Source organism: Camelus bactrianus, chromosome 5, assembly GCF_048773025.1.
Source record: "Camelus bactrianus isolate YW-2024 breed Bactrian camel chromosome 5, ASM4877302v1, whole genome shotgun sequence".
NCBI lineage: Eukaryota > Metazoa > Chordata > Mammalia > Artiodactyla > Camelidae > Camelus > Camelus bactrianus.
The window spans coordinates 4437483-4459469 of record NC_133543.1 but is presented as its reverse complement, the minus strand read 5'-3'; the positions used below and the strand labels follow the sequence as shown (position 1 = coordinate 4459469).

At 45.0% G+C, this 21987-nt stretch overlaps 1 protein-coding gene across 46 annotated transcripts in view; it reads left to right on the top strand.

Annotated features, from left to right (window-relative positions):
• Nucleotides 1-21987, top strand: part of LOC141577670 (trafficking protein particle complex subunit 9-like) — a 90529-nt gene that overhangs the window by 13264 nt on the left and 55278 nt on the right. For 33 of the 46 annotated variants that reach the window (XM_074363275.1, XM_074363257.1, XM_074363256.1 and 30 more), the window contains 7 exons: nucleotides 220-765; nucleotides 8081-8240; nucleotides 11291-11573; nucleotides 11882-12010; nucleotides 16119-16772; nucleotides 17524-17639; nucleotides 18110-18289. In XM_074363275.1, the coding sequence (XP_074219376.1) occupies nucleotides 16129-16772; nucleotides 17524-17639; nucleotides 18110-18289 (940 nt within the window). In that variant the 5' untranslated portion in view covers nucleotides 220-765; nucleotides 8081-8240; nucleotides 11291-11573; nucleotides 11882-12010; nucleotides 16119-16128. Of the gene's footprint in view, nucleotides 1-219; nucleotides 766-6327; nucleotides 6446-8080; nucleotides 8241-8628; nucleotides 8905-11290; nucleotides 11574-11881; nucleotides 12011-16118; nucleotides 16773-17523; nucleotides 17640-18109; nucleotides 18290-18526; nucleotides 18675-21987 lie in introns of all 46 variants that reach the window. The other 13 variants (XM_074363290.1, XM_074363288.1, XM_074363287.1 and 10 more) reach the window with 6 other exon arrangements.

Genomic DNA, 21987 nt, shown 5'->3' with positions numbered 1-21987 from the left:
GGGAGCGATGTCTTTTCAGGATGGTCCAAGGGCCCTCACGAGACTTTTGCCTTGGGTGTAATTGTATGTGTTCGAAAGTGATGTCTCTCACTTCCAGTGCTTGTCAGCATGCTCTGTGCAGGGATTTGCTCTCAGCAGGTATCAAAAACTATAAGTCTTCAGGTCACCGAGCTAGAGTGTGAGCGATCTTTTATTTTGGTTTTCTTTATTGCAATGCAGAGTCTCCCGAGAAGAGATTCAGACTGAACAGCTTTGTGTCGGACTTTGGAAGACCGCTGGTGCCCAAGGGGTTCTCTGGCAGCACAATGACGAATCTAGGTCCCTCTTTCACTGCTACGTCAATGAAGTGGACCGCTTGGACAAGGCCAAAGCTGGTATCCCAACCATAGCCCTTGACAGTGATGTTCGGCTCCAGGAAGCCATCAGATGCAGCAGGTGGCCAGAGGAGGAGCCGAACGGGCTCATGAAATGTGACACCCCCAGCTTCATCAACACGGACCAGAACTCTTCCTTTGGGGAAGATGATCTCCTGATTTTGGAACCACCTATTGTTCTAGAAAATAAGCCAGTTGCCCAGACCTCACACAAAGACTTGAATTGGAAATGTGCTTTGTCAAGTGTTTCTCTGAAGATGTGAAGTCTGTCTTTGTATGGCAGGAAGTCCCCTTTCACAAAATTGTATGTGTTTGTGTCTGAGAGAGAGAAATGGAGACAGACAGAAAGACGGAGACAGAAGAGAGCCCCCTCAGAAGAGAGCTAGTTAAGGTGAGTTTTTGTGCCTTAGTTTTTGTGCCATTTGGGGTTTTGGGGGGAACAAAGTATTTACACTGTCTCATTCTCCTCGTTGGAAACCTTGGCCCCGTCCTCAGTGTCAGCGGCCTTGAACGGGGGTTGCCATGGTGCGTTTCATCTGGCGCTGCCAGTTCCACGCTCTGCCTTTAGCACGTTGCTTTGCCTCCCAGGGCTGCCACCCTTTAAACTGTAAGGTGAGGAGTCTGGAGTAGATGATCCATCCCAGCTCTGCTGTTTTGCAAATTTCTGATTTCGTATTCTGATGAGGCTGGGATACACCCAGAGCAGTATAAACCAGGCCCTACCTCCTGTCTCTTGCTGGGGCATCCCTCAGGTCTGTGCCTTCTACTCAAGCCTTTACTGAGCCCAGCTTTTGTCAGGAGCCCAGGTGCCTACCGGGATGGCAGGAGACCTGTCTCTCGTGGTCACGGTGGCAGACATTTCTATTGGTTGTGCTGAAACAGCTCTTCTGAGATCCTCCGGCCACCCTTGCTCCAACCTGAGGACAGACCTACCGTTCCTTTCCTAGGAGGAGGATCAATCCATGGTGCATTTTATGACAATCCTGTCCCCAGGAATGCACGGAAGGTTATCAGCTGAGTGAGGGGAAGTGCCTCTGTGTCTCTGTGTCCCTGTATCTCTGTCTGCTCACAGTGCCCTGCCACCGGCTACTGAACAAGAAAAGTGCTATTCACCATGCTGTGTCTTTTGCAGATGTGTAGGTGATGGTCTTGTGGCTCATGTGTGGGCTTTGTGCTGGGATGGTGAAGGGCTTATAAATACCTCATCAACATGTATTCGAGATGGCCTGGTGCCACACAGACTTGATTCATGAAGGCATCAAGCCTGCACACTGGTTTGGAAACAACTTGGTTTTGATCAGTCACACGGCATGCATGACTCACTGCTGATCTCTGGGTGGTTTTTTCATTTTAGATTTATTCACCCAGTGTCTTGCTTAAGCTGAAAAATACATTTATTTCACTAGAATATTCTCAGATTCTTTGTTTTCACACATCCAGTTGTTTAATTCCTTTAAAAATCATTTTGTGTTTAAAATGCCTCCTAATATCTATCATCTCTAGGCTCCCAGTGGCCTGAGCCATGCACCAGATTTGATGCAGGAACTGTTCCACCAAAAGAAATCCCTTTGCCATAATATCTTTTGAGGAAAATATTATTCTTTAAGGCTCTAACAGTAAATCGTAGAACAAAGCAAGGAACATTTATTGTAGTTAATACATGTTCATGCAAAAAGAAATGATATTTTCATTAAACAATGTTGATTTTAATAACTTTTACTAATGTGAATATTATTACTCATAATTTAAGTAACCAAATAAAACCACAGTTATTTATTATGAAGTTTGAAAACTATTTACACTGTCTCTCAATTAGAGGTAGCTTTATTAGAAGACTGAAGGGTATTTAAAAGATGGAAAAATACCCATGATGACACCATCATTTTTATTAACTAAATATCAAGAACTGTGCAGGGTTAAGATTTAACCCTCTGCAAGCTGTCAAGTTAGCATGAGGTAGTTTGTGGATGCTGCCAGAAGAGAGGAGACTCCCCCAGGTTCAGAGACAAAGAACTTCTTGCCAGCACAGCAGGCAGCTTGGGGTTCATGTTCATGTTGGTTCCTGAGTTTCTTTCCTTTTGCTGTTGTAACAAAGGACCACAGACTCAGTGGCTTAAAGCAATACACATTCATCATCTCACTGTTCTATTGTGCAGAAGTGCAAAATCATTGTCAGTGGGCTAAAACCAACGTGTGGCCAAGGCTACGTTCCACACCGAGGCTCCAGGGAGGGATTCGTCTTCCTACCTTTCCCAGCTTGCAGAGGTGTTCACACTCCTTGGCCCAGGGCCCTGTGTCACTGTGACCTCTGCTGCCACTTTACATCTCTGTCTCTGCCTATATAGATATAAAGGAAGAGTCTTCTACATCTGGTATGGACCCTTTTCCCTAAATGGACATTGTATCTCTATTTATGTGCAGATTAAAACCCCTTCCCTCCAGGGTGTGGTGGCATCAGCTCACAAGATTACCACTCTGGGCTTTAAGTGTCCTCTTTGTATTGTCACCTGGGAACTTCTCTTTCCATAGTTAGCTCTGTGTTACATTTGTTGTTGTATTTTACCCGGCATTACTGAAAGTTTTACTTAAAAGGGATCCTAATTAGCTCTGTTTACCTGTTTCCTGAGCTGAAAGCTTCAGTTCTAGAGTATCTGTTTGATTTCTCTTAAAAATACATTCCAGTATATTTCTCTGGTGAAAGTCTTTACCCTGTTGTCTATTCTCCCATAATTTCCTTATTTTCTTGAATATATTAAAAGTATTTTATAGCCTTTTTTGGTAACTCTGAGGCCTACATCACCTGGGGGTTTGCATCCTTTGTCTAATGTTTCTTATTCTCATATTATCCGTTATATAGTCTTGACATGTTGCATGTCTTGAAATTCTTTATTACATGGCAGACATTGCAAATGAAAAATCCATATGTTATTTTCCGTGAGAGGTTTTCTACCTTCCTGTTAGGCAAACAGGGTGAGGGACTGATCATGTCGCTCCAATCAGGCGCTGAGGTGGATCAGGACTGAAGTGCCTTTTTTCTTAAAACAGCTTTGAGGTATACTTGGCAAAGTAATTTTCACACGTATAAAGTGTACAGCTAATACGTTTGGACATAAGTATATCCCCAAGAAACCATGACCACATTCAAGAGAGTGAACATACCCATCACCCACAAAGCTTCTCTCCTGCCATTTGTTGTCCCTCCCTCCCTCCCCATCTCTTCCCCTGGAAACCATTGATCTGCTTTCCATCACAACATATTGGTCTGCATTTTCAAGATCCTTGTATGAATGGATTAATGCAGTATCTACTCTATGTTGTCTGACTTCTTTCATTCAGTGTAATTATTTTGAGAGTCATCTGTGTTGCTGTATTAATAGCTTATTTTTCTTATAGCAGAGTATTGTTTAGTGCTGAGTTTTTACTGAAGAGTTTGTTGTGAGCAGTGTTTGGATAGACCATCATTTGTTTCTCCATTTACTTTTTGATGGATGCATGGGTTATTTACAACTTGAGCTATTATAAATAAAATTGCAGTGAATATTTGGTTACAAGTCTTTATATGGACATATGCTTTTCTTTTCTAAAGCACCAGATGAGGAATATCTGGGTTATATGGTAGATAGGTATTTACCTTTTTTAAAGAAACTGTTAAAGACTTTTCCAAAATGATTGTACTATTGTAAATTCCTTGTGGTGTGTATCAGCTCTGGTTGCTCTACTTCCTTACCAGCACTTTGTAAGGTCGGTCTTTCTAATCGTATTCATTCTTGTATGTATGTGTACTAGTATCTCACTTTGGTTTGTAAAAGCATTTCTCTGATGACTAATGGCATCTTTAATCAGCATCTTTTCATATGCTTATTATCCATCTGGATATCTTTACTGAAGTGTGTTTTCTGGCCTCATTCATTCATTCAGGTGTTTGCATTATTATTGAGTTTTGAGACCTCTTTATTCTGGATCAGATACAAAGAGAGACCTTTATCAGATATATGATCTGCAAATAGCTTCTGTCTATGGCTTGTCTTTTCATTTGCTTAGCAGTGTTTAGAACAGCTTTGAAGAGTCTTCATTTTGATAAAGTTCACTCTATCAGTTTCTTTTTAAAATACATTATACTTTTGGTGTCATAGCAAAGAAATTTTTGCCAAACCCAAGGTCATAAAGCTTAAGCCTATGCTTTTTCTCCTAGCTGTTTTATAGTTTTAGATTTCCTATTAAGATCTATGATCCATTGTGACTTAATTTTTGTATATTTTGTGAGGTGTGGATCAATGTTCATTTTTTTTTTTTTGCATTTCACTATCTAATTCTTCCAGCACTACTTGTTGAAAAGATCCTTCCTCCACTGCATCCTTTTTGAGAATCAATTGTCTATATAAGTGTTGGTTTAGTTCTGAACATTCTATTCTGCTCCATTATTCTATTTTCCTGTTTTACACCAACACCATACTTTCTGATTACTGTAGTTAAAAAAAAAAAAAAAAAAGGCTGAAAATCAGATAGTGCAAGTCTTCCAACTTTGTTTTTCTTGTTCAAAATTGTTTTGGATATTTGGGATCCTTTGAATTTTTATATGAATTTTAGAATCAGTTTTAAAATTCCTTACATCCTGTTCTGCCAAATTTCCACCCATGTCTTTGGCCATCTCCAAAGCCACATTTTCTGAAGAAGTCTCTCTAGATCCCAGGTGAAAGGAATTTCTGTTTCATCTGTGCTCCTATCACATTTGATAATATTTGATTACATTTATTCATATTTGGCTGGATGTACTTTGTGATCTTTCCTGCCATATAGTAAATCTCTCAAGATTTGGAATCTTGACTTGGTTCCATCTGTCTGCTGAGAAAACTAGTTCTATGCTTTGCAGGAGTGAGACCTGCAGTAAGAGGTATCTGCAGCACACATCTAGCTCACTGCTTGCATATCGTCAAGGAATCCTGCAGATTTAGAATTGTTTATTGATTGTTTTCTCCAAGATGGCTCAGCCTTTTTTATTTCTATTGCTACTGCTGCAGTTTCAAAGGAAAATGGGCTAATTATTTTCCAAATAACAAAACATACTGTAATTGAGCTGTGACGCAAATTATGTGCTGCTCTTTCTTAACAACCTGCTTAGTGTTCACAGGTACCTTCACTCATGGAACTTTTGGGAGAATGTCATATCCTCAGAGATAGCAGTGCTGTCTTTGGCAACCTGAGCGGTAGTATCTGAACTCACTCCTGCTGTTTTTCCAGTGCCCCCTCTAGCCCTCCTCCAGCCCTCCATGGGGAGCCTGCAGTTCTTCCCTCGAAAATCCTGTTGCTTCTCAGGAAGAATTCCCTATGAAACATATTCATGTCCTTCTTGTGGGGACATTCAGTCCAGAGACCTGACAGCAGGGGAAAATGTTTAGACTGCTTTTGGTAGAACGTAAATTCTTCCATACTTGTTAGAAGCAAATCCAATGAGGAAACTGTGTTGGCATCTAACAAATCAGGATAAATGTCTGATGAGGAAGATCAGCTTCCCCATCCCACTCAGGTGTCATGTTGATGTGACGCTCACCTTGGCTAACATTTTCTCCTGTGAGCAACGTGAAGTTCAAGACGTTATGAATGGCTTTTTGTTTTTCTTCCTTAGTCTTTCCACATTCACTGTGTCTGGTGAGATTATATGAATCCTGCTTATTTTCAGCCCAGCACTAAGCTTTTTAAAAGGATCACGTGTTTAAAAGGCTAGTGGACAATTTGTTAGAAGATTGAAATCCTTAGACTTTGGTCCTAGAGTTGAATCTTGGTTACTGGTGAATGAGAATTCCCGTTAAAATTTTAAATTCAGTGATATAAAGTTTTAAAAATAGTTAAATATTAGTCAATTTCATTAAACACTATAGCAGTTATTTACTTTTAAGCCTGTCTCTGGGGCAATTTTGCAATGATTCCCTCCCTTTATTGATTCCCTCTTTATCAGAATCCTTGAGAGGTCCCTGTCATCATTGTCAGTATCATCATCATCATCACCACCATCATGGAACTGATTCCTCTGGGAGATTCTAGGAAAATAAAGAGCTGGACGGGGTTATGTGCAGGTCAGTGTGTGCATATACAGTAAGAACAGTTGTCAGACATTAGATTCAAGATACCCATTCCATTTAGAGAAGAATGTGGTCATGAAATCCTGATGTGCTGAATGAAGGAAGCGATGGGAACAGGGTAGTCAGTGGAAAGGAGGAGGAAGTGAGCGAAGCGGGGAGCATAGGTCCTTGGTTAGGTGATCAGCACATTGGTGAGAATGAGGGGAGTGTGATGGCAGAATCATGTCCCTCCCCGGCCACAGGGTAGCCACCTGTGACATTTTACTGCAAATGGCAAAATGCATGACAGATATTTTAGGACAAAAATCTTAGAGGATTTCTGTCTTCTAAATTGTCTATCAGTTAGCATTTTAAACCCATGATACATTATTAAAGATTAGTGCAGGGGGACAAATAAAAAGGATTCATATAATCTCACCAGACATACTGAATGTAGAAAGGCTAAGGAAGAAAAACAAAAAGTCATTCATATGTGCCTTGAACCATAAAATGCTCATGAGAGGAAATGTTACAAAAGGTGAGTGTCACAGCCACATTCATAATGCCTGAATGGGATGGGACAAGGGGATCCTGAGATGAGACAATAGGGTGAGTAGCCTGGATTGTCCAGGTGGGCCGAATGTAATCACAGGGGTCCTTGAAATGGAGGACATTTCCCAGCTGAGTTTAAAATCAGAGGGAGGTGTAGCCATAGAGCAATGTTCAGAAAGGCTGCTGACCATGAAAATGGAGGAAGTCGTGGGGCACAAGCTAAGGAAGGTGGGTGACCTCTGGAAACTGGAAAAAAACAGCAACAACAAGGAAACATTCTCTTCTAGACCCTCTAGAAGGAAGGAACCCTGCTGCTACCTTGAATTTAGCCCAATGAGAACTGTGTTGGATCTCTGACCTCCACAGCCATAAGCTGATAAATCTGTGCTGGTTTAAGCTCTTAAGCTTATGGAAATTTCTTACATTGGTAAGAGGAAAATAACATAGTGAGCCGTAGTGTAACGGATTAAAGGTATAGGATGGGGTGTGGAGAGGATTCTGACATTTACAACTAAAAAACAACCAGGTGAAGTGGGAAGGTGTTTTAAGGAAGACCTACCTGGCAGGGCTGTTAAGCAGACTGGAGCGAGAGGAGCATTGGAGTTAGAGGAATCAATTAAATCTCTACCAGAAAAATAAGGAATAAAATGTAACAGGGCTTCAGTGATAGTGGATGTAGGAATGGAAATGGGCAGAGAGACATAAATATTACTTTGAAATTAGCTACAGGTTTGATGACTGCATGTTGGGGAGACTTAGCCGATGTGTGGACTGAATGTTTGCATCCCCTCAAAATCCATATGTCGAAACCCCATCTACCAGGGTGATGGTATTGGGAGGTGGGGCCTTTGGGAGGTGATTAGTAGGATAAAATGAGGTCATGAGAGTAGAGCCCTCATGAATGGGATTAGTGTTCTTATACAAGCCCCCAGAGTGCTTGCTTCTCTCTGCTCTCTGGGATATGAAGATATTGGGAAGACAGCCATCTTCGAGCTGGCAATCCTCTCAAGGATACATTGACCTTGAAAGTCTCAGCCTCCAAACCATAAGGAATATGCTGGTTGTTTAAGCCACCCGACCCACGGTAATTTGTTACAGCATCCCAGACTGACGAAGACAGTGGAGAATGCCTCTGAGTTTGGCACTGATTGCCTGGAGAATGCTGAAACCCAGGGAAGTGGGCAGCACAGACGTTTACTCATTTAATCCTGCCAACACAGTAGGAGGTAGAGTCTACATATTCCTCCCTACTTAAAAGGTAAGGAAAAAGAGGCACAAATAGTAACAACGACAACAAAAACAACAATAATTTGTCCAAGATTCACACAGAACCCCCTGGAGGCAGAGTGAGAATTTATACTCAGGCAGGCTGGCCCCAGAGCCCCTGCTCATAACTAATAAGTCAGATCACCTTGCTTATGTGGATCAGTTTTTTTCAACTGTGATATGAGGGTACTGTGTCCAGTAACTTATAATTTCAAAATACTTCACTGTAACCGAATCATTAGTCACAGGCCTTACAAACCACAGAAACCTACACATACAAAAATAACTCTTTAGATCAAGATAACCAATAACGTTTTTAAATATTATACCTGCTGGGCCTTTGCAATAAAATGTCTTTTTATAATTCTGTCTGGCTACAGAATAACTTCATAATCCTGCATGTTGCTGGTGGCTCCATGTTGGACAGCACGGGCCTAGAAATTTTAAATTACTTGCCCAGACTCGCCCAGGAAGCTCGTGGTGGGATCCGAGCTATAGTCTGAGACTTTTCCTTCCTATCCAATAAGTCCCTCATGGAAGTTTAGAAGCTTCTCCTTTGGTGCCCAGCTGTCTATCCGTACTTATAACATCTTGTCAGGTGTTCCAGCCTGCTCCTGAACATCAGCCAGAACCCACTTCTGCTCTATTTTGTCCAGGTAATACCTTCTAGCAACTTCCATTGCCTTCTTGGCATCAGTTCTTACCTGGAAGGGTAGTGGCTAGAGGTGGAAATGTGTCCACATGACAGGTTTTTCATAAACATAGCAGGAGTGGTCAAGAGAATAAAACGTCAGGAAGATGAGTAGAAGCAGGTCATTTAATATACCAAATGGGTACTTTCAATGTCTGTGTTTCCGAGTCCAGGCTTGTTCTGCTCGTGCATTACAGGCCAATAAATCAGGAGACCAGGTTTTGGGGGCAAGAAATAGCGACTTTAATTTGGAAAGCCAGCTGAGAAATGGTAGAATAATGTCCTGGGGAACCATCACCCCAAGTCAGATTTCAGGCTCTTCTTATATTAAAAATGGGAAGTGGGAATGCTTGGTTGTTGCAAACTTGGTGTATGAATTCTTTGTTGTTAGAATCCTTTGTTCTTGCAGCTCTTCACCTGGGTCACATCCGTGTAAACCTCCAACAAACAAATGTTGTTTTTTATTCTGTAACTTGTTATCTTTATGTGAATAGAAAAGTGTTAATATCCTTCAAAGTCAGAGCCTTGAGAATAGGGTCTCCTGTATATTTCAGGCTCTAGGCAACATTGTTTTACAAAAGGTGCAGAACCAACCAGACTAAGCCTAGGAAACAGGGCACAGGGTTAAAGTCATAGGAACAGATCTAATATGGAGTCAGATTTTTTCTTTCCTATTTCAGTAGTGCCATGGAGAAGGCAGTTTGGGCAGCTTTTTTAGGGTCCTGGAGGCTTTCTCTCTCAGGCTCTGTGTGCCTCTGTTGAAAACCCTTCATAGCTATCTGGCCTGCTGGAAAACCACTCCGCCTGTTTTGCCCTGAAGATGTGTTCTGTTTATAACTGATCTCTACTTCTTGGAAAACAACTCAATAAAAACTCAGTTGGTTTTCCACCAGCCATGGGCAGGGGTGAGGAATAGCACTAAATTATTTTATGAAAAATAATAAAAGAAGTCTTAAAACAGCACTGGGCACATAGGAGAGAGTCAATGAATGCTTCCTGGCTGAAATCAAAAGTGATGGCTCAGTGATTCCATGGCTGCTGTATTTGCTGAGCTTGCTACTCCTTTGCTCCATTACACATTTTTTTTAACTGAAAAAGAAATACATGCATGTGGTTAAAAAATTTCAAACAGAGCACAAAAATACACAAGTGAAAGAAGTTTTCCCTCATCCTCTCTTCTTTCAGCCCTCCCTGGAGATGCCACTGTTTACAATCCTTTGTGTGTTTTCCAGATATGCTATGCACATTCCGACCTATGTATGTAAATTCCTTTAAAGTATTACTTATTTTTAACTTAAAGGGATTTAAAACCTCAAGTGTCTTCTGCCCTGGTAATAGAAAAGAACAAATCTGACTCCATATTAGATCTGTTCCTTTGACTTAACCCTGTGCTCTGTCTCCTAGGCTTCATCTTGCTTGTAAAACAATGTTGCCTAGAGCCTAAAATATACAGGAGAGCCTATTTTGAATGCTCTGTCCTTTAAGGATTTTTAACACTTTTCCATTCATATAAAGATAACAAGTTACATAATAGAAAATAACGTTTGTTTTGTTGGAGGTTTACAGGGATCTGACCCAGGCAGATAGCTGCAAGAACAAAGGATTCTAACAACAAAGTATCCCTACATCAAGAAGATTGCAAAAACCAAGCTCGTAGGAAAGAAGCCTGAATTCTGACTTGGGGAGATGGTTTTCCAGGACATTAGTTTGCCATCTAGGTCTACAGAAAGTTGCTATTCCATGCCCCAACACCTGGTCTCCCAACTTACTGGCCTGTCCTGCACTAACGAGAATGAATTTGGACTCAGTAACACTCCTATCTTCCTAGCAAGCTGGGCACTGGAATTGAGGGCAGCTATCCCACACCCAGGGACATACTGTGAGCCCTTGATGGTTCCCCGAATGTGGGGTGTGGTTTACCCAGGAAGGATGGGGACTATGCATCAACACTCAGGCAGTATGATCCTTCTGGTATCTGACCTCGTACCTCCCGCTCCCCGCCAGCACAAAAACTGGGAGAGTGGAGGTAAGGCAGAGATCTTGCCTGCCTGTGTCCCAGCGTGTAAAAGGGGAATAGGTAATCTTTCCAATGTAGTTCTGAGCGACAACTCCTGCGGGTGCTTGGTTCCCAGAGCAAAAGGAAACCCAGCTCCACTTTGGGGCAACGGGTGTGATCCCTGTATGGGTCCTGCAGAGGCCTTGTGTGGAGGGCTGGACCAGGGAGGTAAAATATGAGCTGCGGGCCTTGAAGGGTTAGAGAAGTGTGCAGAGGCAGGACTGCTGCCTCCTTCAGGATGCCCCAGAGTTAAAACTATTTCTCTCCATCACTGCTACTCTCCTCAACCCTCCAGATCCCTGCCTTCTCTCTGCTCCTCCTGTCCATTTCTCTCCCTCCACTTTTCCCCTTCTCCCCTCCTCCTCCCATCTTCTCCGTCCCTCGCTTCCCCACCTTCTCTCACAGAATCCAGAGAGGATCGCTGGCCCTCCTGCGCATGCGCAGTCGGTGCCAGCTGGAACGAGGGTTGGAAGCTCCAGCTCCGAGCAGGGGATCGGCCCCAAATTCTGCTCAGCTCTTTCGCCTGGTAGGACTTTTGTTCCTGCCCCGGCGCCCCGGCCACAGCTGTCCAGGGCCAGGTGTGCACCTGCCGCCTCTCGCCCCAGCCGGGCTCCCCTCTGTCCGTGGCTGGCGTCCCTTTCCCCTCTCCCACCCGCGAGTCCTCTCCTCCCGGGCTGCCTCTCCTCGGCCGCCGGCCCGTCCCCGCCCCTGGGCGGGCTGTGTCCCGGGCGGGCGGATTCTGCGGACCCGGATGGGGGCGGGCGGCTGGGGCTGGGGCTGGCCTCCGAGCGGGGCTACAGCCCTCGTCCCCCCCCCCGGCTTTCCCTGCCCCGCGACCCATGGGCTGCCCTCGTCTCCCTTCCCCTCTCCCTGGGGGCCACCTCAGTGGTGTGGGCGCTGCTCCCCGGGCTGAGAGCCTCCGGCTGTGAACCCCAGCTTCTCCTGGTGGAGTCGGGAAAAGGGAGCGTCAGTGCTGAGCGAGCTTCCGTCTCCTCCCTCAGTGTTTCTGCCCCAGGTAAGTACCTTGAACACTTTCACGTGTTATGATGGCGGTGCTTGATGATGTCACTGTTTTTATAGTGAAAGGGATTACAGTGTTGAAAGCAAGGCTTGATTCAGTTAAAAATGAGCTGAAGGCATGAGGCTGTGACATCCTCCATCTTTCCCTCTCCCAGGGTGAAACGTGTGACCGTCGATCTTAAAAAGATAGTTACAGTCCCTAACTAGCCCAGCCCAGCTAGGGTCTGTTAACAGGAACAGCACCACCAGAGGCGTTGGAGACTCAGGGACTTTGCAGTCCTAAAGAGCTCCTGGCAAAATTTGGTTTGTTTTGGTTTTTTGGTTCTTCTTAAATTGTGGGGCAGACTAGTTGTATAGAGGGAAAAATAATTGTCAAGAAATATTTTTTCATTTAACGTCTTTGTTGTGATATTGTTCACACACCATGAAGTCCACCCACTTAAATGCTACAATTCAGCAGCTTTAGCATATTCACAGTGGTGCAACCATTAATATTCCAGAACGTTTTCATCACTTCAGAAAGACCAGTGGAAATGATTGACCTATACACACCTTCCCAGTGCTGGTTCTAAAGAAGATTCTTGGTTGTTCCTGACCATAAATTATCTTGTTACCCATAAAAAATCTGGTAGGAAATCTAAACAGAATTGTATTGAATCAGTCTATCAAAGCAAAAAGAATTAATGTCTTTATGGCATAAATTACTTCTACCCATGAAAATATCTCGGACCCTATATTTTCATATTTCCAGAGCCTGGCCCATGGGAAGTCCTCATTAATTTTTGGGTTTGTGAATGATGAGATTCTATACATCGTTAGTTGCAAACTGAAGCCTTTCACAGAAGAGAAAAGAAACTCAATGAAGCCAAGTGACTCTCTGATGGTCAGAAAGAGTGACAGCCAGTGCTGGAGTGATCCAGTGGACTTGGTGTTTGTAACCAGAATTCTCCAGCACCTACAGCTAAGGGGATCAGAGTATTCTTTTATTTTTTCTAAATGGCGTTGCTTTTATTTTTACATATTTTTTAAAATTATTTTTTATTGAAGTGTAGTCAATTTAGAATGTTAGTTTCAGTTGTACAGCAGAGATTCAGTTATAAACATATGCATATGTATCTATATATCTTTTAGATTGTTTTTAGTACAACTCATTACAAGAAATTGAATATAGTTCCCTGTGCTATATAGTAGGTCCTTGTCATTTATTTTATATTTATTAACGTGTATCTGTTAATCCCCTTTTTCCTGCCTGCTAACCACAGTTTGCTTTCTATGTCCATGAGTCTATTTCTAGCAGCACCGTTTTTGCTAGTAATATATGCTGGTTGGCTGCTTTCAGTTTCATTAATTCCACCTTATCTGTGGGCATTTTCCTTCTGGTGGGCCTGTGTGTGGTTTGCTCACGTGATATAAGAGTTGTGTATTTGGGAGAACTCCAGGCCTCGTGTAGTGACTGGTACAGAGTGCCCACTGAGCTGATGCTTGAACTGGGAAAAAAAACAAAGTAAATGTTGGAATTTCCACTATGGTTGAGACTTCCAGGTTTCTATAACCTGTTTATCCCACCTTAATGTTGGCTGCACCCATACTGGGTAATTTGGTGGAACTTCATGGTATGGTGGTGTAGAGACGGGGCCTTGTATGCTTCTTCTCTTTCCGTTTTCTAAGACTCATTCTCCTGGGCCTTCCAGATCCTCCCCCAGAAGTGCCCAAGTCTGGCTTGGTGCTGCGCTGAGGCAATATTTGTTAATAAGACCCTTTCCTCATCTCTTCTGAGCCTCCGTTTCCTTCTCTGCACAATGAAGACATAGACTAGAAAAGTGCTTTTCAGTTTCTTTTAAGCCATGTTTCCTTTGAGAAACAGAAAATACAAATCTCTCCTCCCATTCAACATATAGATTTTGACACATCCAAAATGTGACATAGCTCTTTGTGGAAAATTGAAGTGATTGTGATTCCAGGTGGCAGAGAATGTGTCTTCAGAGATTTATTGCAGGGAGAGGGCAGTAAAGGGGCAGTATATCCCACTTTCTAGTGTGAGCACTGGAACAGGGGCTTGGGTTAAATACGGTGTCCGACGTGGCCTCTCTCAAATCTTTTTTTTTTTTTTTTTTTTGCCTCTCTCTAATCTTGCACAATGTGATAAACCTCTCTCCCTCAGTTTCTTAATGTGTCAAGTTGGGGTGATAATAATTTAAGTGTTTTGTGAAACATTATACACATAAGACATTTGTTTCTCGGTAGAAACAAAACCTGCGAGGGAATAAGGGATTTCTTTAAAAAAAAAAAAAAATCTTGTCCACAGCACTCTGTCAGTGTCTATTTTGAAGTTCCTTGAGGGTGAGTGTTGGGTCTAAAGTCCATCGTGGGTCAGGTGGCCCATGGGTCTGTGTGCCGCAGATTGCCCCCTCCTCCCCAGTCCTCTTCCTCTCAGTCCAGGATGAAGTTCCCTAGTAGATTTACACAGAAATCTTGTGGAAATGGCTTTTCATTTTATTGTTTCATGAAGAAGGGCTGCCATCATGATCTCTGTAGTCAGGTTTTGGTGGCCTGAAGGCTATGCAATTACGTTTTTCTATTTAATATAAAGAAAAAAATTACAAGTACAAATTTAGTCCTATGGTGGTGGCAGGGGATCTTGAAAGTGGGGACCATTAGCTTTGTTAGTTTCAGGTGCAGGGGCCTCTGGCCATGAGGACACATCATCGTGTTCTGAAGTTGGAGGGACCAGTGGGCTCAGTGGGAATGTTTACTGAGTGTATCTCATGGGCTGGGCATTGACCTATTTGTACTGTGTGTTCCTTATTTGAGACAGTGAGTTCGTTTAACCTCAATAGCCTCTTTAATAAATTAGACTTTTTATTTTGAGATATAATGTAGATTCCCATGTAGTTGTAAGAGATAATATGGAGAGGGCGTACGGACTTTTTGCCCAAGTTTCTTTAAAGGTTCCATCTTGCAAAGTTGGGATACAATTCAGTAATGACTCACTAACCCTATGAGGTTTGTGTTATTGCCCTCATTTCTATTCATGATTAAACTGGGGTTAAGAGGAGCACACAGGCCTGCCCAGGTCACCCATGGTTAGTGTAGAGTCGGGTGAAACGTGGGCTTGGAATTTCCAGGCAGTACCAACATGATGCTCTGTGGCAGGGAGCAGCATTCATTTTGCTTGTTTATTCATTCATTCAACAAGCATTTATTGAGAAAACTCTGTGGGTTAGATGCTATCATAGGTTTATCTGATTCTTCAGCAGTATGGAGAATCTGGTAATTTTTCCTTCTTTTTTAATCTGAGAAAATTAACTCTGAGAGGTTATAAAACCCCCAAAGGAAATATAGCTCATAAATGAGGGATAGTAAATTTGTACATTTCCTTCTTTCTATGCAGGTGGTACCCTAGGCATTTTACATTTGTAAAGTTCCATAATCCAGATATATTCTTGTAAGGCAAGGATTTTTTTTTAATTGAAGTATACTCATGTTTACAAAGTTGTGTCAATTGCAAGGTGTTTATTTTTTCTTGAATTTGGAATTCAAAAAATATTTTTTGAGGGGGGTAATTAGGTTAATTTATTTGTTTCATTTTTTTTAAAATGTGGTACTGAGGATTCAACCCAGGACCTCATACATGCTAAGCATGTGCTCTACCACTGAACTGTACTCTCCTCCCCAAAGCAAGTTTTCTTATCAGGTATTCTGCAGCTTAGGAGTTCAAATAAATTGGAGTTGAAATCCAGGTCTTTTGATCCTACTGTGTTTCTTTGCATTATATCCTGCTGAGGGGTGTGGAAGCAGTTCCTTTATTCATTATTTTATTCAGCAGTTTTGAGCATTGACTTTGCATCAGGGCCTGGCTAGGTGCTTGGAAACAGAAAACAAGAAATGACCCTTTTCTGCAGAGGGAGGAAGCCTAGACCAAAAGCTGCGTAATGTGATCCGAGCTGCGGTAGCCATGTGCAGACGCTGAGGACAAACTGTACCCACGGCTTTGCTTGGGCTTCCCCTGCCATCTGACTGGTACACACCAGGTCACCGCAACCCATTGAGGCCCGCAGCCCGCAGCACAGTATGTACCTCGGTCTCCTCTTCCCTCTCATCAGGGCCTGCAACATGAACATCCCTGACTACGTGCAGTGTGCTGAGGACCACCAGACTCTCCCCGTGGTGGTCCAACCCGTGGGGATCATCTCAGAGGAGAATTTCTTTTGCATCTATAAGCGAATCTCCTTGGTGAGGCAGATCATACCTTGCGGCTCGCAGTGGGCACTCTGTATCCACTACAGTCAACACTATGCGGCCGAGAATGGGTGGAGCGACTTCCAGACCCACCGCAAGGTCGTGGGCCTTGTCACCATTACCGACTGCCTCTTGGCCAAGACCTTCGAGAAGCTCCACGTGCAGAGGAGCTGTATGGCACCACGCTCTATGACTCTCGGCTCTTTGTCTTTGTGCTGCATGGGGAGGTGGCCGAGCAGCCGCGCACCGACGTGGCCTTCAATTTACGAGGACTGCAGGGTGGTGGAGAAGAAGTTCGAGGACTTCACTGAGTCTCTCTTCATCATGCTCAAGTCCAAGTGTCTGGACTGTGCATCCGACAATCTGGGGACAAGATCCTCCTGCTCTACATCCTGTTTGAGAAGGAGGACTTTGTGGGATTGGACACAGAGTGCAGGAAAGTCTACCTGGATGCCCGGACACCCTGGCTGTGTGAAGGGTTGCTTCCCTACATCCAGAAAGGGATCAGCAAGGAGGAGGTCTGTCTTGTAGCCAAGGCGTGAGGGAGGTGAAACCCGCCGGTTTTCAGACGTTTAAAAGTGAATCCGCCTTTGTTTCAGAGAGATTCTTTAAGGGTTATTATGGACACTTATTCCCGCTTTTCAGCCAATTCCCCTGGTGTGACCCCTGGAGTTGCTGTCCAATAGAGTAGCCAAAGTCACTGATGCTAGGAGAGCTGGGGAGGAGGCTGCTCTGAGCTGAGATGTGCTGTAGGTCAAATGCACATCAGACGCTGAGACTTGTCTAGTAAAAAGAATGTAAACTATTTGTTTCTTTCTTTATTGATTACATGTCAAAATGATAGTATTTTACATACTGTAGAATAAGTAAGATATGTTCTTAAAATCAGTTTCTAGGGTTTTTTTTGGGGGGGTTACATTTTTAAATGTGGCAACTTGGAAACTTTCTTTACATGGCTGTCATTTCATTCCTATTGGCAGCATGTCCTGGGACAATCTCATCCCTTTGCTTATAGATGTCATGCTGAATCCTGAGACGCAGAATGAGGTGCTGGTTGAGCTGGGGGTGGAGCCAGTGTCTCCTGCCTCCCAGGTCCAGCACCTGCACGGCTCAGGCCCTCTCTCCCTGCCTGACAACCACCATGCCAATTTAGGACAACAGAAACACTGCCAGGGGCTTCCAAGTGAGCTCCTTACGCAGGGAAATGCGTGTCACGGAGCATGGGACACAGCAGGGAAAGATTCGTCCTCACTTTGTCCCTGTGATTAGGTCAACGGACCCACTTTGCCTTGGAAGTACAGACGAGCTCTTCTGGGCTGCCTACCCCCCCACATTCTGCTCTGTTTCCCTGTGTATCCATCGAGATGTCCCTCGGGCAGAAGAAGGTGAGATGCCTTTGCCGAGAGGTGGTCCCCCTTTGCTGGGGAGAGTGTGGGAATCTGTGCCCCCCCGACCTACGGCCTCGGGCCTTGAGTCTGGAGAGGGCTCATGGCGGTCCCACAGGTACGGTCTGAGGGCCTGGCACGTGCTGCCGGTCCTGATGTGGAGGAGGTTTTCTGCGATTCTCTGTGAGTCTAAAATCAGATTCTACTTTCTGGTTGTTGGTAAGTTGGAGGAGAAAATGCCAGAGAATTGATAAAAAGAAATTCCAGACCAGTCCTGTGAGTGACAGGCACAGGGGACCCGAGTCCCACCTGCTTGTGGTGCCTGGCGGGCTCTGGATGAATTTTCTCTTCCTCCCCGGACATACATCTATATCTTAAGGAAGGGGCGGGGCATGTCGTGGCCATGACCTGTACTTGTCCTCACAGGGCCCCGTGAACTACACGGCTTTCTCCCCTTCTGTTTCTTGTAGATGAGCTGGCAGATGTTGTGGCCTGGGCAAAGCTGAGGACACAGATGCCAGCACCGTGCCACTCCCAGGCTGGCTCCATTCCCGTCACCTGTCACCTCCTGCTGAGTCCCCAGGCGTCAGTTAATGTCGGTACATCGGTGCAACGTAAGCAGGGACCAACATCTCCCCCTGGACAAAATGGTGGGTGAGCAGTGGAAGCCTGGATCCCTGCCCCAGCCCCCTGACCAGTGCCTCCTCTTTTGTCACAGGAGGCACTGGTGACATGTTTGCTCAGCAACTGCTTGGCTCTGAGTCTGCAGACCCACCATAGAATGCCAGCTTGTTTTTGCCTTTTGAAGTCTGTCCTTGGGATTTGGCGGAGTAGCTGGTTGTGTGCTTAGCCCATAGTGGTTGATACTGTCACCATTGTTTACCCAGAACCTTGTGTACAAGGCATGGCTCCCGGCATCAAAATACAGCAGCGCATTAAACCTCCCTCCTGGTGGGTCTGTCTGTTTTGGTACCGTAAGGGCTCAGCCAGCATCTGAACGTCAGTGAGATAACGCGGCCTGTGAGCTCGGGTCAAGTAAGTTCTCCTCCAGTCACTTTTACTCCATTGTTGCTTTTACTATTCCACAGTCATTACTTTTTTAAACAATGCTTTGGTGCAGGAACAGATCCTAATTCTCTCCTGTTACTCTTGGTGGGAGTGAGTAAAATTGTCCAGCTTGAAATGCGACCACATTTTGTAGCTCAAAAGCTGTTTACACGCATCTAGGTGAAGTTTAGGTTTGGGGCGCTGACCACGTTGGGTTCCCCCGGCAGCGCCGCTCGCCTCAGGCCCCTGCCTTCCCTGGAACAATAGGTGAGGGTGGGTCTCACCGTCCCCTCATCCCTGTCCTCACCAAACTCACGTAAATTCTTGTAATTGCTCTCAGTTATTTTTGTTCTCATGTTTTTCTAATTTTCGCTGTTCCTCTTTTCATTTTTCTATTTCCCTTTCTATCTTGTACCGCCCTGTGAGCATGTTGTTGCGTCTGAAAAGTGGACTGTGCACACCCTGCATTGGAAATAGCCAGATTGTCCTCCGTGCTGTCCCCATCGCTTTAAAAAGCAAAAACCTTAACAGTTGCCTTGATCCATATATAATCCTAGTCATCATTTTATTTTCTATGTTTTTGGAATTTTTGCTTTGTTAGCACATCACCCACTGGTGTTTGATACCTGTTAAAATCCTTGCTTTGAGGAACCAGTTTGGTCCTCCTTATGTTTGGTGCCAAATGCGCCCTTATTAAATTTGATTGTTTTGAAGAAGCGAGATGCGAATTGATTTAGGCGGCTGCTGAGGGATTTTTTTCATGGAGTATTAAACATGGAAAGTCAAAATCTGCAGCATCTTCCTTGATTCTGGCTTTCACACAAACGTGCTTGGCACGCGGTTCCGGGCTGTCGCTGTGTGACGTGAGTGACGGAGCTTCCTGGACGGTGGTCACTGGTGAGAAAGTGGCAGGCTCGGTGATGAGCAGCTGCAGGGGATGCTGTTGGAGGAAGCAGTCACCGTTTTTTGGTTTTTTGTTTTTTGTTTTTGCATTCACCTTCCCCGTGCCATTTACTTTACTTTGCCTTCATAGAGAGGCAGGAGCGGGTCTAAACTCCATGCCACTCTTATTTTCCCTTTACGAGGCTGGTTTATCTGAGTATCAGAAAAACATGGCCTTCTCCTAAGTAGCTGGCTCACTTGGATCTGGTGGACACAGGGACCGCTAAAGGGGACCGTAGCTTCCTCTCTGCTCCAGCCAGTGGGCATTCAGAGCCGGGTCTGTGGTTTGCCTCAGCAGCCATGCAGGCCTCCCTGCACCAGCCTTTACTATTAACCCATGTTGGCAGTAAATAGCTGACTCCGTGTCTGTTGCAGCTGACGTCCACCGAACGTGTCGTTAGTTTGCGATAGTGAGTCTTCAAAACCACCGTCAGCCGTGAAGTGACCTTGCATTCTCACTCACACCCTTGTTCATCTCACCCGGGGAAAGGGTTTGGCCACCACCGTCATGCTGGCCATGAGACCTTGTTTCTCCTTTCATGCCCTGGTCCAATTGTGGACACTTCATCATTCACTGACTTGGTCTCGCTTGAGACAGGCCAGACTTTCTGAAAGAGTCCATCACATTCTGGGGGGGAACAGAACAGAAGTAAGAGTCGCAAGTAGGAGTCTAGGCTATCTGGGTTGGCAAATGCAGGCTGGGATCTGTGAAGGCTGGGCTGTGCCCTGAACACAGGCCTTTCCCTTGGCTCCCGATAGCCCAGGGGTCGGAGTGAGAACAGCCTAGCCTGGGTTCCCCCATCCTCATCTGCTCACTGGCAGATGTGTCTGCTAACAAGGAACTGCCCAAAACCTCGGGCCCTTCAAAGTTCAGACCACAGGAGAACCTTGAGTCCCTTCTCCTGGGCCTCCTTTGTGAGAATCCAGTGCCTTCTGAGGTGACCAGCGGCAGGAGATGCCTCCCCCTCCAGGGAGCTCTCTTCGGAGGACTGTGACGCACTGCACCTTCCTTTCAGCTTGTGGGGTTCCATCCGTGGTCCTTGAAGAACCAGACTTGAGACTCGCTTAGCGATAGAAATGACAGGACTGATTCCAGGGCAGGGCCGGTTGGAGGAACAGGGGAAATTGAATGTGACCTCAAACACCTAGGTGGGTTCTGGGTCTGTTACTAAAATTGGGAGCCTGGGAGGTACCTGCCAGGAATCGAACTCTAGAGTAAATGGTGGACATGAGGCATTTTTAAGATTCCAATTGTCATCCAAGTTAGGACCTCAAAGAGGTACTCGGTTCTATGGCCCTGGGGCTCAGGTGAAGGAGCCGGACAACAGATACACGTTGGGAGTCGTCATTCTTAGCTGGTGTTCACAGCCGTGCAGGTGGATGAGCTCATCTCGAGAGGTGCAGACTGAGGCTGAGGCGGGGCAGGGCTGTGCCTGGGTTGGAGGAAAGCCCAGACCATGCAGCTTTGGTGTGTCAGTCAGTGGCGTTTGGGATTTTCAGAGCAATGGCATTTATCCTTAAGGGTCCTGGGGGTGGGCAGGGCCACCCAGGAAGAAATCTGAAGGGAGGGTTGTGGCCACACGTGCGCGTCTTGGGATGATGCAGGGGCTGCATGGTCCTGGAGGGGAACCTCCTCGGAAGCTGGAGTCGGAGTGGGGAGTGGGGAGAATGTAGTCACACTCACCTGTGAGGGAGGGACAGAGGCCTAGGGAGTCTCCACCCTAGTGGACTCTCTTTCCCAACAACAAAAGGCCAGCAGACAGAAGATTTGAAGTGAGAAGGGACGGGCGCTGGGAGAGGAGCCAAAGTGGAGAATGGTGGTTGGACAGTTCTGGAATAGTCTCCCTGCAAAATAGAGTTAAATAAACTCAGACTCTTAAGAATATTGATAGTGACGTTGGAGGAGATAGTTCTTTTTCTGGCCTCCTAAAGGTAAGGCATGTATCCAGGAATACACAGAAGAATCGGGCAGTCTGGTCCGGGGGCTTGACCCTTACCAGGGGGAACAATGCAAGTTTAAAGGGGAAGAAGGTCAGCGGAGGGAAACTAGCCAGGCCTCGTGTCAGGTACCATTCGGCCACACTACTTGCGTGTTACATTCACATCCATGTCTCCCAGGTGGGCGGTGGCAGCCCCCTTTTGCAGATTGGGAAGCCTTCTCAGAGGGGTTAAGGAATTAGTCCGTTTAGCGGCTAGTAAATGCTGTAGCAGGATTCAAGCAGGGCCTTGTCAGACTTCAAGGGCATGTTCTATCTACTAATTCCGGTACCTCCCTGTTGTACCTGGATTGGTGAATTGGGTCAGTTTTGGAGCCGTTCACAAAAAGTACGATTTAAGTGCCTCAGGACTGTTTCACAAA